The 16738-nt window shown below is 38.5% G+C and overlaps 1 protein-coding gene across 1 annotated transcript in view; it reads right to left on the bottom strand.

The window, feature by feature from the left end:
* Positions 1–1183: 1183 nt before the first annotated feature.
* jbug (filamin-type immunoglobulin domains fbug) overlaps positions 1184–16738 on the bottom strand; it is a 292423-nt gene continuing 276868 nt past the window's right edge. The window contains exons 46-48 of the mRNA XM_068230428.1: positions 6134–6316; positions 3642–3823; positions 1184–3566 (exon numbers count right to left, since the gene is read on the bottom strand). Of these exons, the coding sequence (XP_068086529.1) occupies positions 3450–3566; positions 3642–3823; positions 6134–6316 (482 nt within the window). The 3' untranslated portion in view covers positions 1184–3449. The remainder of the gene's footprint in view (positions 3567–3641; positions 3824–6133; positions 6317–16738) is intronic.

Genomic DNA, 16738 nt, shown 5'->3' on the forward strand with positions numbered 1-16738 from the left:
CACAGTAGATAAACTATTAAATAAACATGCGTAAAAACAGCAGAAAAAACACATTAAAGAGAAAAATACATTGTCCTCAACTGCGTGAACAAGATATATCAGCAAATGCAGCCTAAACAAAAAAGACCTTTTCTCCAGATCAGGAATTTATAAACGCCACATATATAGGTCAAACAAAAAGGAATTTTCACACCACATACACAGAACACAAAAACACAATTAGAGACATTTCACAGAAATCAACACGGATCTAAAATGTTTAAACATTGAAAATAAACGCCAATCATTGAATATTAAGGAGCTATCAAAATGAATGTTGCAAAAGAATCTAACCAAACCAATCTGTATGATTGTACACATTCAAAAATTTCCCCTATTTGCACTGCTTAATTCATTTCTGAACAAGATTTCAGACATTTTACAATATTGCTTAATGAATCCCACTGAAAAGTCTGGAATGTGGGTTAGGATATTCTTAAATTATATAAAATTCTCTGAATTTATCTAGCATCTTAGTCACTCTAGACGTTCTTGTACGTTATTTTTATCACTGAAAATGTTATCTTACAAGTGGCTCCTTAATTTAGTACTAATAACAACTTTGCTATCGAAATATACATCGCAAATAGGTAACCAAGCCAACCTCTATGACAAAATAACAACAATTAAAGTACAAATTCATTTCCATGATTAAGTTGATATCTGAAGAAAGAAAAAAAAGCACAAGAAAATGACATAAGGAAAATTAGCGGTAAACCAGGCAGCCCATCAAACCAGTCCTATACATTTTCTGAAACAAATAAAATATGATAATAATGAGAAAAGGATCAAGAGTAAAACTTAAAATTCAATTCAAGGTAACAACTGACTTCACTTCACTGCAGTATTACATAGCACATTGTTAGCCAGCTAGCGCTGATACAAGGACAGAGCACTGACTGCTTTCACTTCTTGTGGCAAGGACTTATTACTGAGCACTTCAGTAAGTTATATACTGTACTTCAAAACTACTTCCATCAATTTATAATAATTAATTAGAGAAAATAAAATGGTAATTTGACAGAATCTGATGATGTTCTTTCAAGAACAAAATATTATTAAACAAGGATTAAGAAAACAACACACTATTAAACAAAGAAAGAAAGAAAGAAAGAAAGAGTGTTAGGAAAATAAAATAACAAAATGAACAGTGATGTGGTTTGTGTTTATTTAGATTTTTATGTATAAAGACCAACACCACACATTTTTAAATAAAAATCTCTTTAACAATATAACACTTTTTTACACTAGCATATTTTAACTGGCTTCACAACCTCATTATGGTTGTCAATGACCTCCCTTCCGAGGAACAGTTCACTCACATCCCCCTTACTCTTGTTATATGTCTACCCCGAGGTATCAGATCATCTCTGCTCATGGAATTCCTTCACTTCCCTGCCCTCCCTTTTCTTTGCCTGATATCCTTACTCTATGGTGCATCAGGATTCTTGGTTACTGCCCCCTTACATCAAGCTTCACTTTCGCATAGAAATATAAATACATAATTAAAAGACAAAAAAATTTCACCAGTTGACTAAACATAAATGATTAGAAAGTTGTCCGTGTTTTGTTTGTAGTACAGGATGGGTTTCTTCACTTTGATGACCCCTTCCCAATACCCTCAATTCTTTCCTTTCCCCTCTGTTGGTTCAGGTTTATGCCCTTCAAATGTCAAACACAATAAGGTTCAATGAAGCCAGTTGTCTTCATATTTGGTTCACGGGGATGAGCACACATTCTGACCAACATTCAGCAGTTTGGAAATCATTAAAACTCTCTTCCATGCAACTCACAAGCAGCTGGGGTTCTCAAGACGAAACTAACACCAATTAGGACAACTTTCTGCATGCTTGGATTCCAGACCAGCAGGTGAATGTGAGAGAAATTAGAAGTACAATGTAGCAGCACTAGACAGTCAACCAATGGCAAGCCACTAGAAACTGGGGTTGACATGATCATTGTGACTTGCATCTTTCTGAGCAGATTGTAAGAACTGATGAATGGAAGAAAACAACCACTGGCCACAAGAATACGGGATTGTTCTCAAATCTGACTACGTGGGGATTTAGATCAAAACAGCCTGCATGGTATTCCAAAATAGTTTCTTAAATAATAGCGTAATAATGTCATTGGTATCCGAACTCCCAACAAGCTGAGAGCAATTAAGAAGACAACTACCGTGCGGCGGACCTCTTTCCCGCCTTCACGGAGAGAGGCCAGAGTATTGTGTAGGCTGGATGGTCATGGATGGTTGAGACACTCTTATCTCCAAAAGAGGAAAGACCCCCAATGTGTTATTGTGGTGCCGAGTTCACCGTGGCCCACATCCTCACAGCAGGCTCCGATCTCTCTGGCCTAAGATGGAGCCTTGGCCTGCAGGAAACACGTGAACGCATATTAGCCAATGACGTGACTACTGCTGATCTCGCCGTCTGCTATATGTGCGACAGTGGATTAATCAATGGTATGTAAATTGCAAGTGTTCTGTTGTTACTTAGGGAACGCATGTTCCCTTTTGATTCATTATATATTAATTCAATACCTTTTGATTTATTTTGTACTTCATTTGAAAATTCCTTCATTGAATAAATAAGTTTGTTTTATTTTAAAATTCTTTTCTACTTCATTTGTTCAGAATGACCACCACCACGATGCTTCAAATAACTTCAGAAGCTGTCTGGTAACTATCATTAACAAAAGCAAAACCCAGATTGGCCGTACGAGGGGATGCATGCCATCACTCTTTGACCTGGGCGACTATCTCATGTCCGACAGCTCCCCGAGTGTTTTCACATAGGCAGAGTGGACTTCAAACGAGCCCTCAGATCCCTGACCTGGCCGGGAATCACACCCCGTGCCTCCAAGTAGGAGGCAGGCTCACCTTGCCTAGACTGTGGGGCCAGCAACAACCATCAGGAGAGAACATTTTTCATTACATGGAATAACATACTTGAGTGAACAGTAATTATGAGCCTTAACAGTAATTATGAGTCTTCGTTAAGTAAACCAAGGACTCGTCATCCAAATCTGAAGACAGTCCTCAAATGAGGTGGTGTTTGGATGATGACATCTTCGTGAATTGCTTGGCTTAAGTCACAGATTTCCCAGGTCCGCAGTGAGACTCTGGCAATTTCCAACAACACCAGCATGACTGGCATCCAGTCTGGGTGCTGAGCCAACAGGGAGCTTACAACAAATGGGGAGGCAACATGACAGAACACTTACAATGGCCATCACATACAGTTATGGGAGAGCACATGAGAAACGTAATGTACGAAACTTCGTTAGCACTAATTTTATGCAGCACCTGAAGTGTGGAACGGCTCTGTCGTGTAAGATGCATAGCAAAAGATTAGACGAATTTCCAAGAGCTACTGTTTGATTGGTCAAATTGCAGTGCCCAGTGTAAGTTACAGCTGTGCCTGGGAACCCCTCCACGACGTTGTGGGTCCCCCGAAGTTCATGTGGGCGTAGCCAGTGGAGTAGCCAACACTGCCGTAGAGCTCCGAACCGGGCGAGTGACTGCCCTGTAAGAAGAGGCAGCAGTTAGTATACCCTAAGCGATGAGCACTTTGTAGAGGGAATATTGTCAACTAAGGTACCTGTAAGAAGCGATTCAATTCCTCCTGAGTATCGAAGATCATCACCATGAAGGGCGAACCAGGGACAAACTCTCCAGCCCACTTCACCTCTACACGGTAGTCTCCAGGTTCTGTAGGGTCGTACTTGCACAGAATGGTGCGGTCCTTCTGGCTCTCTCGCTGCATCTCCACACGGAATGCACCTACATCAGGAAATGGTTACGTTAAAATTCCACAAAACGTTTTGCACTCTGGCTGGAAGTTTCAGTGAATGAACAAAACACCTGCACAACCCTAAATCAAGATCCAGCCCTATGACTTCATGCCCCTTAAGCTATCCTCCTCAGCCAGTCTCATCTGTACCTTGAGCTAATCAATTAGTTATTCTGTGTCTCCGCTGAACCCACGTACAGCCAAAACTGGTTAGGACGTTTTTGGAGGGACTGAAAAAAAAACAATACCGTCCTAAAGAGGGAACGTGCTAAAAAAAAAACCAAAACAATAACACTGTTAAATTTAACACATTGTTGTCCGGGCACGCACTACTCCATTCTTTCCTGTGGACCGGCAACCGAAGCACACCTAGCTTGAGAAAGGATCAAATATAAATACATGTAACTGTTAAATGACATAAAATAAATTATTGACACCTGGTGAGAGCACTTACCAGTGATTCTAGTACTTGATTTTTGTGTGGTATTGCCTGAAGCAGCTGCCCTTGTGTAAGGGAACTTGATGAGCCGAACAGATGTACCTTGTGTCCTTGCGTTTCTTGTGTGCAGAGCATACTCTGCAGGGCTCTGAGGGTACTTTTTCCTTCCATCACATTTATATTTTTCCATTTCTGGGATTTTGGGGAGGCTTTATACCTCCTGGAATTTTGTTCATAATAGAGATTTGATTGTTCCACAAGAAGCTGAAGCAAGTCGTCGCCTAGGGAACGATCTACTACCTCCGGGATACTCGCGGAATTACTGGCCGTATAAGTGAGGCCTGTAAAATATATAAATGGTTCTAGGACTCTGTTTTCATCCTTATTTGTCCATCCATCAACCTCACTGTCACTACTATCACTGGTATCTTCACTCGTATTATTGTCGCCGGCAACAGACTCTTCTGAACTGAATGTCGTACTTTCACTTCCGCGCGTATATTTTGATGTTGACGGACACACATCTTAAAGATCACTAATGTTTACACTTTCACAATCACTGGGGACATCAGATAAACTATCAGCATGCAATTCAAGGTGTCTTTGCTATGGCGCGCCATGCTGACACCTGACAAAACACTCGGTCACGCGGTACTGAGTGTTATGGAACTACACTTCCTGTGCCGAAAGCATTGCATCTATGTAAATCCCGATTGACAAAGACTTTAGTTTGTAAACAACACGAAATAATTCGATCAATAAACAGCGGGGAGGAAAAAATCACACAAGAATGAAGCAATGTGAGAAATCATTAATTAACGTAGCCCGTCATTAATGTGTTAAGGTTAGGTTTGAACGTTTATGATGAAAACAAAGAAACACATGTTTGCAATTATAATTAATGAAACAATACATTTGTAGATCACCAAAACAGCAAAACATCAAGGAAAAATGTTCTTCAAGACGCAAATTATACACATCGCTTACAATTTATGTTTATAATTATCGTAGGAATGTCCAACATCTGGGTGATTTGCACTCATTTCATGGATTAGCATCCGCTTTCTCAATAAACTTCAATTTTTCAACTGTCTTAAGTTTCTTCTTCTCCATAACTGAATGTCCTGCAAACCACTATGCGTACGTACACAATTCACTTCTCTCTAGTCAACAGCCGTGAGGCTGGTTGGCACCAGCTCTCCTTTCTCTGCTTTCCTTTTCAGTTCGTAGCAGGAGTCACATCGCATGTCGTATAATATTTGCATCATGTACTCTAATCGTGATCGACCTCTATTATTTTCTTCAATAACCCATCATGTCTAAGTATATGGCCTAATATAGATGATTCCACCATATTTTTGTGTTTTTATTTGTGTCATAAAGTCATTCATGACTGATGCAGCCTGCAGCTGCAAGCCGACATGGTAGGGCCGTGAAATTAAGTTCTCTACCAAATCCTCACCCAGGGCAGTCGTCGCTGGTGCATTGTGCGCGCAACGTTGCCAGGAACAGAAATTTAAATTTCTTGTGGTGGGAATGTTACGAACGTACTAAAGAGTGACGTAAATGTGCTATCCAGGTTTCTTTAACATTTATTTAATAGAACATGGATTGGAACTTTGGAATAATAACAGAATAATCAGGGAAACGCGCTAGAGAGGGACGTCTTAAACAGTTTTGACTGTATTTCTTTCATGTGTACTCTCCATCTGTTTCCTATGTTTTGAGTGTTGTTTAAGTTCCGGTGTTAACATGCTGCCTACGAACTAAGATTTTTTCCACTCTCATTCTCAGGATAATCCTATCTTTAAGCACTGATAACCTGCTTGTTAGTGATATTATACACATCCTGACACATCACCTTTAGGCCCCCGTATTCTGACGGTGAGCTGGCCAGCTCCGGCTCCTCGAGTGTCGCAGATGAAGCGGCTCTGGAAAGTGGCAAGTACACCGTGCTCGATACCGGGACCGTACACCCGTACTTTGCTGGGATCTGGTGCTCCTGCTACTCGCAGGGCAAACGGACTGCCTCGCACATGTTCTCCTGAAACAACACACAAACAGAAGCAAGTGAGAACTCTCGATAGGTTGAATCTCAAATATGTGAACTTCAGGATTCAAAGGTGTTTAACCCTTTTCCCCTGAAATATTTTCTTAGGGATACTTCTCTCAACTTGTAATTATTTCATTAATTTTATCTTATTCTAGAAGATTTATTATGAAGCATCTGTTAACATATTTGCAACAACTTTATACAGGTTCAAAATGCAAAACTAATAATGTATATAAAGGCATATGAAAAACACAGTGGTTTTTGAAATACATCTGGAGGGTGCAATACAGTCATTGGCGAAGTACTGGTTGCTTCTCGCAGGTTTTGCGACTATCTCTCACCTCCCCTTCCTATTGCTGAAAATGTTGCAGCCGTCCTTTTTTTCCTTGGGGATGGGGACAAAAAATATGTAGCTTGACATTCGGTTGCATTACACTAAAATCTTTTAGCTTTCCATATTTATTGGTCTCGCTTGTAACTGAGATTAGTAGCTGGTCCGTACAAAATAGTTGCCAGTACTGTAAGTCCACTGCAGGTTTATTACCATGGCTCACAAATCCACTTACCGACATAAAAGGAGACGTAGGCAATTTTATTGGTTATCCATACGCGCCGCTCAGGCAACACATATCCTATACTACTTCCTGAAACATCACTCTTATCACTTTCGTGGTCACTTAGTACATTCAGCTGAGAGCGACACCACTATTTCATCTTCCATCACACCAGCCACCGCATTTTTCCTGCAAATGATTCCCATTGAGCATATACGTCACCAAAGCAGAGTAATATTGTCATCACCAGTGAACAGATATATATGTACTAATAATTAATTAAACATATATATTTAGTTATTTTATTGAAATATGGAACACTATTATTTCTCTAAGTTCAGTGAAGCTAAACAAAGTAGATCTACCTGAAACATAATGTTGCACTTCTCATTTTAATAAGGTCTTTGAAAAACACACAATCTTTTATTCTCTGTTACTAAAACAGTGATTACAAAATGTTCCTTTAAGTGTTAGGAAGCGATTGGAACTCCACTCAACCTCAGACAAGGTAATGGCGGCATGTTTGAACTTCACAATATCTGCTGGGGTGAAGTCTGACGATAACTTCACACCTAAATCTCCACACAGCATTGGAGCAACCTTTCCAGTTTCTTCATATCCAAGGTTCTTGAAACTATTTAGTGCCGGGAGTGTCCGAGGACATGTTCGGCTCTCAAATTCTGTAGTTGCCTTTTCTGGTACACCCCATGGGCCAACCTCCCTTGGTCAACTATTGTTCTTTTCCAATCCTGACGGTATTAGGTATCCAGGCCTTAGGGAGCCTTTTATTTACACGCCCTTCATCTTTCTTTGGCCGATATCGTCATTTTTCGAAGTGTCGGAGAGGATGGTGGCCCAGTTCGTAGGGGAGTACTGAGAAGAGCAATGACAGCGAGCACAGTGCCCGCAGTGGCGAGCGGACATGGTCATTTCATAGAAGCGTCATGGTTGTAAACTAGTCAATGAAACTGAACTCGCCAGTATTTACAGAAGATGTTGAACTGATCCCCCTGAGCTGCGATATTGTAATCAGGCTTCAAAACACATTCTGCAGTTCATGGACTCCAACAGAACACACAGTTTTCCTAATTTCAAAGTTAAATTCTTCCATAGTTGGAGGATTATTCCTGCAAACTTTTCATTTGAGTTTTTCTCATAGATAAAATACACAGGTGCTTTTAAATTAAGCAAATGAGGAGCCATAAGTCTCAACTATACAGATCAAGATAGCAGTGACTTACATGATGTTCGCATGTACTATATATATTCTTTTTAACTAAGTTTAGAGTCACTTTAACCGCAAGGTCTTATCGTGACTTCTAATGGTAGATTTGCATTAAATTATAGTAGAGTTAGGAATGAGAGGAATATAAAATATTTCGGTATTTTAAACTGAACAAATTTTTTAATACAGACCAGTGTCTTTGAAAAACTTGATAATTTGTTTGCACAGTGAAGGAGATGAGAGTGCCTCCTTAATCTCCTTAGGTATACCGTAGTACTGGCACCATTGGTCGTACAGTGAACCGTCTGTAACAATGTGCTTAACAGTCAACACACTATTGCATGTTGTACGAATGGGATGCTGTTTCTTCTCAAGGAGGTAGCTATGACTTATCTTGGAGTGGCCGATCCGTATTCTAGACATTAGGACTTGATCTTGCCTGTGAAGGATGTCAAGATAGTGTTGTACTGTAGATTCCGTTGTTACTTCATGGAGTTTACTGTTTGGAGTTTGAAGCCATTTTATCTTCCACTGTTGGTATAATTTTGTTTTAACACAGGCAATAATGTCAGTGTGAGGGGTAGCTATTGTTAGATTGCCTAGCGGGAGGTATGTAGCGTCTTTAGCTGCCTGATCAGCAGATTCATTGCCTTGAATACCTCTATGTGAGGGTACCCACACAAGGATGACGTGTTTGCCTTCTTTCATAATGCTGTTAAACGACAGTTGTATTTCTTGTACAAGGATGTGTTTCGATGATGGACTTTCTATTGCACTGAATGCACTTTTTGAATTGGAAAAAATCATGAAGGAGTTATTGTAGGTGCTGGTTTTCAAAATGTGAAGCATAGCCTGCATTATTGCATACAGCTCATTACAATTGAAATAAAAATCTTGTATGTTCCACCTTGTTCATTACAAATACACTGTTGTTAGATGGTTTTTACAACATATATTTTATTGCAGAACTAGTTTCGGTGCTCATTTAGACACCATCATCAGCTGCATAATAAGTAAAGGAAAACTTGGACATATAACAATATAAAACAACATATTGATATAATTAACTCCTTAATATCTATCTAATGGTTTAAAAACTGTAAATTTACAACAAGATAACCTTCGTGAGTCAAAAATATAAAATCTCATCTCTGAGTGATGAATTGTCTTCAATATTCAGTGACCTTAAAATTGAAAAATTAGAGCTGAATCAGTCCTATAATGTTAAAATGTTCATTTCACAGATGTGTTGCTAGCCATTTATTAGATAAAAAACTCGTTGGGTTCATTAAATTGCTAAACTGCACCATCTTCTGAAGTTTATTGATATGTGGAAACGTAGTTCTTTATCTAATGGTTGGAACTGTGATTATTTACCCTGATGTTTTAAGCGGGCATAGCCTCTCAGTTCAATACAACCCTGTAATGATGAAAGCCCAATGTTAATGGAAAGCAAGAATAAATTGATAAAAACCTGATTGAATCAAACTATTCATGAAGCCGACTCACCTCAATGGCCGTGTACGTGGCGCGGCGACTGCAGCACAACGAGCGTGTCTGCTCGTGTCATGTGATATGTGATGAAGCGCTAATGAAGGGGAAGAAGGGGCGGCAAGGGGAATGTTTCTGGAATGATGACAACGGAGGAGAGGGTCGGGGGGGGGCGTTGTGGATGAAGGCAGTAGTATGAAAAACTGTTACGTAGAGTTCGAAAGACGGACAAATTTTCTGGAATTCTTAGCTGGTCAAGTAACAGAATCAAGCATTCGTATAGTACTTTGAGTTTCTCCGAAATTTCATTCATATTTAGGTTAGCGTTATAATACTGGTCTAAATGTATTAAACACGCTTCTGTAATGTCAAGCCCCGGTCCCTTAGCTAGTGTTTCCATGATCTCAAGATCGTGATTTATGTCTGTGAATTTATGTTTGTATTCATGGACATGGCCAACGGCTGAAAATCTATTATATTTCACACCGTCGAGGTGTTCTTGATATCTACCATTAAAGCTAGTCCTGTTTGCCCTACATATCCGCTTCCGCAGTCTTTGCATTCGAACCTATTGTACACCTCATTTATAGTATGGGTTGACCTTATTAACAGCTGATGCATTATGTAGAACTTCTGTTGTCTGTTTTGAACGCAATCCTCATATTACGTTTCTTGAAAAGATTCGTAACTGAAGGTTGTGATTTCTTTTACTTCTGGTTTATCTTTAGTCAGGGTTGTGTGAGGGCGATATTTAAATTTACTATCCACTCTATAAAATTCCCTTCAAAGCCGTTAGCCTTAGCCAGAGATCGAATAATGTTCAGTTCCTTGTCCAAGTCTTGCATGGACATTGGTACACTAAATGCACGATTAACCAAGCTGTTATAGGTCGCGCATTTGTGAGCTAAGGGGTGTGTCGAATCCTGTCATACTGTAACTGAAGTTTGTGTGGGCTTCCTGTAAATGCTAAAAGAAAATGAAGAGGAATGCCTATTTATCTTTAGGTCCAGATAATTAATGGATTTTTCTACTTCAGATTCCAAAGTAAATTTTCTATCATTATCTATTGTGTTGAGATTATTCAGAGTGTTAGAGGCGTCGGATATGCGTTCATCCAGAATAACAAAAGCATAGTCTATGTACCTGGACCAAAATAGAACATTCTTAATTTGTCATTATTAATTATTTGTGTATCTTCTAAAAAATCTAAATAAATCTCTGCCAAAATCCCCGAGGCCGGTGACCCCATTGCAAGGCCATCTTGTTTATAAATGATCTGATCAAGTGTGAAATTGTTGTTGTTGACCAGCAATTTTAAAATCGCCATAAAATCTTTGATTTCAAAATTGCTTAGGTGACTATATTTCTTCAAATTCTTGGCCTCGGGAATCATTATTTTAGAAAGTCTGTAAATAACTATTTAAATGATCAAATAAATTTCTTTCTAAGCACATCAATGATATTATTCAAGACTTCACTGAAGTAATAAGTAAATCTGCTGACCAGAGTATCCCGAAAACAACTTCTATGCCCTTCAAGAAAATGGTTCCTTGGTGGAATGACTCCTGTAAAGAGGCTATCAAAAATAAAAACCGTGCTTACTATCTATACAAAAGAAATCCTACGCCTGAAAATAAAATCAATTTTCAGAAATATCGAGCAATAGCACGAAATAAAGTAAGAAAACCTCCTGGTTAACATTCGTCTCGTCCTTAATCTCCCAAACTGCACAAAAAGTTATGTGGAATAAAATCCAAAGAATAAGTGGTAAATACAATCATTCTGTATTACTTGTCAAGAGATCCAGTCGCTGGGTCAATAAATGAACCTCAAAAAATAGCTGATCAACTGGCTAAATCATTTCCAGAAATCTGTAGCGATAACAATTATGAACCTGAATTTCTTCACATGAAAACAACTCGAGATCCAATAGACTTAAAGTGAAACTGTACCTAGACCAAACTATGCTTATAATGACATTTTACAGTTGCAAGAAATTGTTACAGAACTCAACAAATGCGGCAGATCTAGTCCCGGCTCGGACACCATTCCATATGAATTTTTAAAACAGCTTCAACTATTTTCAACTATATATGGAGTTCCAAATTATTTCCAGAGCAATGGCGTTGTGCTATTGTAGTGCCTATACTCAAACCAGGAAAGGGCATGTCGATCCCAGATAATTATCGTCCCATCACATTGACAAATACAGTGTGTATGTTAATGGAGAAAATTGTTAACAAGAGATTATGCTGGTATTTGGAACATATACACTTTTTTAGTGATGCACAAAATGGTTTCCGTAAAGCACGTTCAACAACAGATACTCTGATATGTTTATAATCAGCTTTCCTGAATAACCAGCACCTCATAGCTGCTAGTTTAGACATTGAAAAGGCATATGCAGAGGTGCCAAACTTTGAAGGGGGCTATCAGTAATCCCATTTTTAACCCCCCCTCCCCGTTGTAAACATTTACGAGTCAAATCCAAAGCACCCCGTTTGCCCTTTATTACACAATAAAATTTGCTCATTACCTGTTAGTTCTGCGATAAAAAGTTCTTTGTAGCTTGTTTCGCACCCAGCAGCTGCTTTTCAGTGTAGGTTTTCTTGAAGCATACTTCCCTCTGAGATGACATTTTCGTCTTCAAAACCATAAGTGATTCCAGTGTGGATGTACTTAATGTAGGCCTGAATTCTGTCTTTTTCCTAATACTGAAAACTCTTTCTGTGGGAGAGTTACTATGAGGTACACTTAGTACTGCAAATACAACATTACTTAAGGTTTTATACTTAATTTGTATGAAAACCATAATGGTATACGTGACATAAAAAAAAAAAAAATGAATTAAATGCAGGATGTATCCTTTCACCAGCAAAGAGATACAAGTGATAGCGGTAATATTCTGCGCTCTAGCATAGCATGCTTTAAATGAGTGTTAAGATGTTTAAATGCCTTTTTCTCTGAATGAACAAAATGCTATTTATACTGTTATGGTTTTCATTCATTCATTTTTAAGCTCTGCAATGTTGCCCCAATTCACATCAATGTTAGGTCCATGTACGATATATTCTGGGAAAGTATCACACTGGTAAACTGCAAATTCCTCTTCAAGTTTGTCATGTTCACTTTCTTTGACCAAAGTTGGGAATCTTCGAACAAAGTATTCAAGAGATGGATAGGAAACCTTCACTCTGAGAGAGATGTCTACAACTTCAGCATCATGAAGAAATTCATCATCAAGGGGAAATTTCCTGATAATGTAACTGCAAGCTGCCAAACAAAACTCTCTTCCGGAATTATAAAACATCTCTTCATCACAGTCATTATCTTTCAAGTATGCCCTAGCTTTTGCTCAAATTACCAAGTCCTCATTGGCTTTCTGGTATTTCCTCCTCTTGAATTCAACACTCAGAAGGGAGGTAGATTCTGACTGAATAGAACATGGCTGAACAAATCTGACCAATAGGTGAGTTAAAAGACCAGTAAGTTTCCTCCTAAGATGATGTATGGCTGGAGCATGTTGTTGCAGATATATATTCACAGAGTTAAAAACAGGAAGTGAACTCTGAAGAAAGTAGCAAAACAGTTTCGTGTGTGAGTCTTGTATGAAAGATTTCACAGTTTCAAACTGCTTGCTGGTCTCATTTTTATGGAGGGTCTCACTACAAAACATGAGTGTCAAAGCTTCCCACTGCTGAAGAACTCGCATATTTCAAAATTCTGTGACCGCCTGTGCCACAAACAGCCTGAAAAACTTTCAACGCATTTTGCCTTTTAGAATTCTTATAAAGATAGTAATATTAACTGAACCAAAAAGTTCCCTACATTGACTGGTAACTGGGTTCTGCTTTTTGTGCTCAGATGTGTACAAGATGACATGAACAACCTGGGACATAAACAGAAGAATGCCTGTCCTTCACAAATTTGGCAACACCTTTGTTTGCCCCTATCACTGTGTATGCATTGTCAGATGAAAAAGAAATGCAATTTTCCCATGGAATGGCTAAAGAAGACAATTCGCTATTAAAACGGAGAAAATTCCCTCACCTGTATTGTCGATACTCTCTAACAATGACAATAGAAGAGTTGATATTTGACCTCTCTGAGCATTAAAGAAAGAGACAACTATAGGATAAAGTTAAACTGCATTTGAATCCGTACTACCATCAGCAGCCAAAGAAAAAGGCGTTATTTGCAAAAGTTCACTTATTTCCCTTTTTTGCCTCAGATGCCATGTACTGAACTGAAGCAGAGGTTTTAGTTCTTGCTTAACCATATTTCTGAGATATTTTAGAATTGGGGAACATTGATCTAAACAAATTTCCAGCGTGATCTGAAACTGATAATGGAATATTATGCTCCAAAAGAAATGATGTGAACAGCAATTCAGCATTCGTCACCGCAGTTTCATTACCTTTTACGAAGAACGATGAAACAGACTGGTTTCGTAATTTTGATTCAGGGTATGTGTGATGTTTCTTGGATTCTATGTGTCGTCTGCAATCATCACGTCCACCGTGAGCCACAGAGAAATCACACGAACACACACTGCAGAACACGTGGTTTTCACTAACACGAGAAGCAAGTAGGCATGGCCATTCCTTTGTGTAACCGTCTCGATATTGCTATAACACTGCTGTCTTCTTAGAAGAAGATGCAATTTGACAATTGCTCCGCTTAATTTTACAAAACCAATCACTTCTTTTCGAATCAACGACTAGGATAATTAGAACTGAAATGCGCTAAATATAACACTCGTTATACGCACACAACAGACAGAGAGCCAAAGAGAATTGCAGCAGAGCAAGCAGCAGAGCCTACCTCACGGCCGACTTGATGCGTCATTCTATCTAAGACAGCAGCGTATATCTATGTAGCTGGCCGTGATTTCACAACGCTCGCGGGGAACAAAAGGAAATGACGACCAAATATGTTTAGTTGCCAACTTACAAACATTGAAATGAGGAGGGTTGATCAGCAATGCTCTAAGGGATTTATCTTGAGATGTAGAGTAGATCCTTGTGTCCCTGAACATTCTCTATCCCAAGTTCTGTTTTGTTTTGTTTTTGACACAGTGTATGATACCTACATATGTTTTTTCAGCTAATTTCTTATCTCCCCCCTTACAATTAATATGTCTTCCTTCATAGTTTTGGCTTTACTCGATAAAACGACTAGTGGCTGGGTGTAACGCAAAAGCGGTACCCAATAAATAAATAAATAAATAAATAAATTAATTAATTAATTAAGAACGAGAATAAGTAGAAGAAGAAGAATCATTTTGCAATGCTGTCTTCAGATTAATTTTTAATGTCATAACGTTCGGGCATGCTTCTTGTTGTCTGCATTATAGATACTGTGATACAGAGATTTTCTTCACGACCTCATGAAATGCATTTGAGAAGACGGTGGATCATAGCAGTAAATCGCAAGAAGTAATTCGGGGTTTATACAGTTTAATTAATACAAAATAACGCTTTACAACCAATTTTGGAAGAAGAGCAGTATGGTTTCAGACCAGGAAGGTCAACTATAGACCTTATATTTGTAATTAGGATGCTAATGGAAAAATACTGGGAGAAGAACAAGCCTTTATTCCTAATATTTTTGGACATTGAGAAAGCATACGATAGTGTACCAAGGGAAAGAATTTGGCAATGCATGAAAGAACTTCAAGTGCGAGATAGCCTCATAGACAAAGTGAAAATGTTGTATAGTGGGAACAGAAGCTGTATTCAAGTAGGATGTGGTTTTTCTGACTGGTTTGAAACAAAGAGAGGAGTGCAGCAGGGCAGCTCATTGTCACCACTTCTATTTATTATTGTAATGGATGCAGTAATGAAATCTATTAAAAGGAAAGAACATGGAGATATCAAAGCCTTCACATTTGCAGATGATGTTGCGATCTGGAGTGACTCAGAAGATGAATTGGGAGAGAGAATACAAAGCTGGAATGAGGAGTTTAAGAAATATGGTTTAAACATCAGCAAGACCAAGACGGTGGTGATGAAAGTGTATGGGGAAGGAGCAGAACCAATAGTCATGGTAAATGAAGCTCAACTGGACAGCGTTCCAGTTTTCAAATACTTGGGTAGCGTTATATCAAATGACAACCTAGCAAAACATGAGGTGAACAATCGAATCAATAAGGCAACACAATTCTACCACCAGGTAAGACACCTGCTGTGGGATGAGCAAAATACCCATGAAAACAAAAATGACATTGTACAAGTCCTATTATACACCAATTCTTACATACAGTCTCGAAACCACAACACTGACCAATAGCGATAATTCCAAACTTCAGGCAGCTGAAATGAAATTCCTACGCACTATAATCCAGAAAACCAGGAAAGACAAGATTAGGAATGAGAAAATTAGAGAAGAAGTAGGAATAGACAATTCTCTCCTAAATAAGATTCAGATATCAAGACTGAAGTGGTTTGGTCACATGAAGAGGATGCCAGTAAACAGAACTGCAAGGAAGGAATTTGACAGAAAGGTAGAAGGAAGACGACCCGTGGGAAGGCCACGAAGGAAATGGATAGATTTAGTTAAGAGCGATGTAATGCTGAGAGGTCATGATTGGGACAAGTTAGTGGAGGAAGAATGGTACAAGGACAGGATGAGATGGAGGAGGCTCATATACCACACCCGGGAAACTGGAGATGGTTTAAGATGATGATGATGAACATGTATTTTAACCATTTTTCAAATAGGTAAACAATTAGAAACAAATTATTATTATTATTATTATTATTATTATTATTATTATTATTATTATTATTATTATTATTATTATATTTGCATATCTCCATCCCCAATCCCATGAAAAAGCAGCAACTATAGTATGGTAAATAGAGCATTCACCACCCCCTTATCCAAACGAGACCTTCAAAATGAACTATATGTTACACGATCAATAGCTAAATCAAGCGGGTATAATGCATAATTTATCAATAAGGTCATCAAATTTCTACTTTAACCAGGGAAACAATAGACAAAAAAACTTAGTCCTCCTCCATGTTCAATAGTATAAATATATACCAAATTACTAATATTTTCAAGAAAAATAATCAACAAATAACTTTTAAAACTAATAATAAAAATTTTTCCAATTTCTATGATACACGTACTATC

The sequence above is a fragment of the Anabrus simplex genome, chromosome 14, assembly GCF_040414725.1.
Source record: "Anabrus simplex isolate iqAnaSimp1 chromosome 14, ASM4041472v1, whole genome shotgun sequence".
In the NCBI taxonomy this organism is placed as follows: Eukaryota; Metazoa; Arthropoda; class Insecta; order Orthoptera; family Tettigoniidae; genus Anabrus; species Anabrus simplex.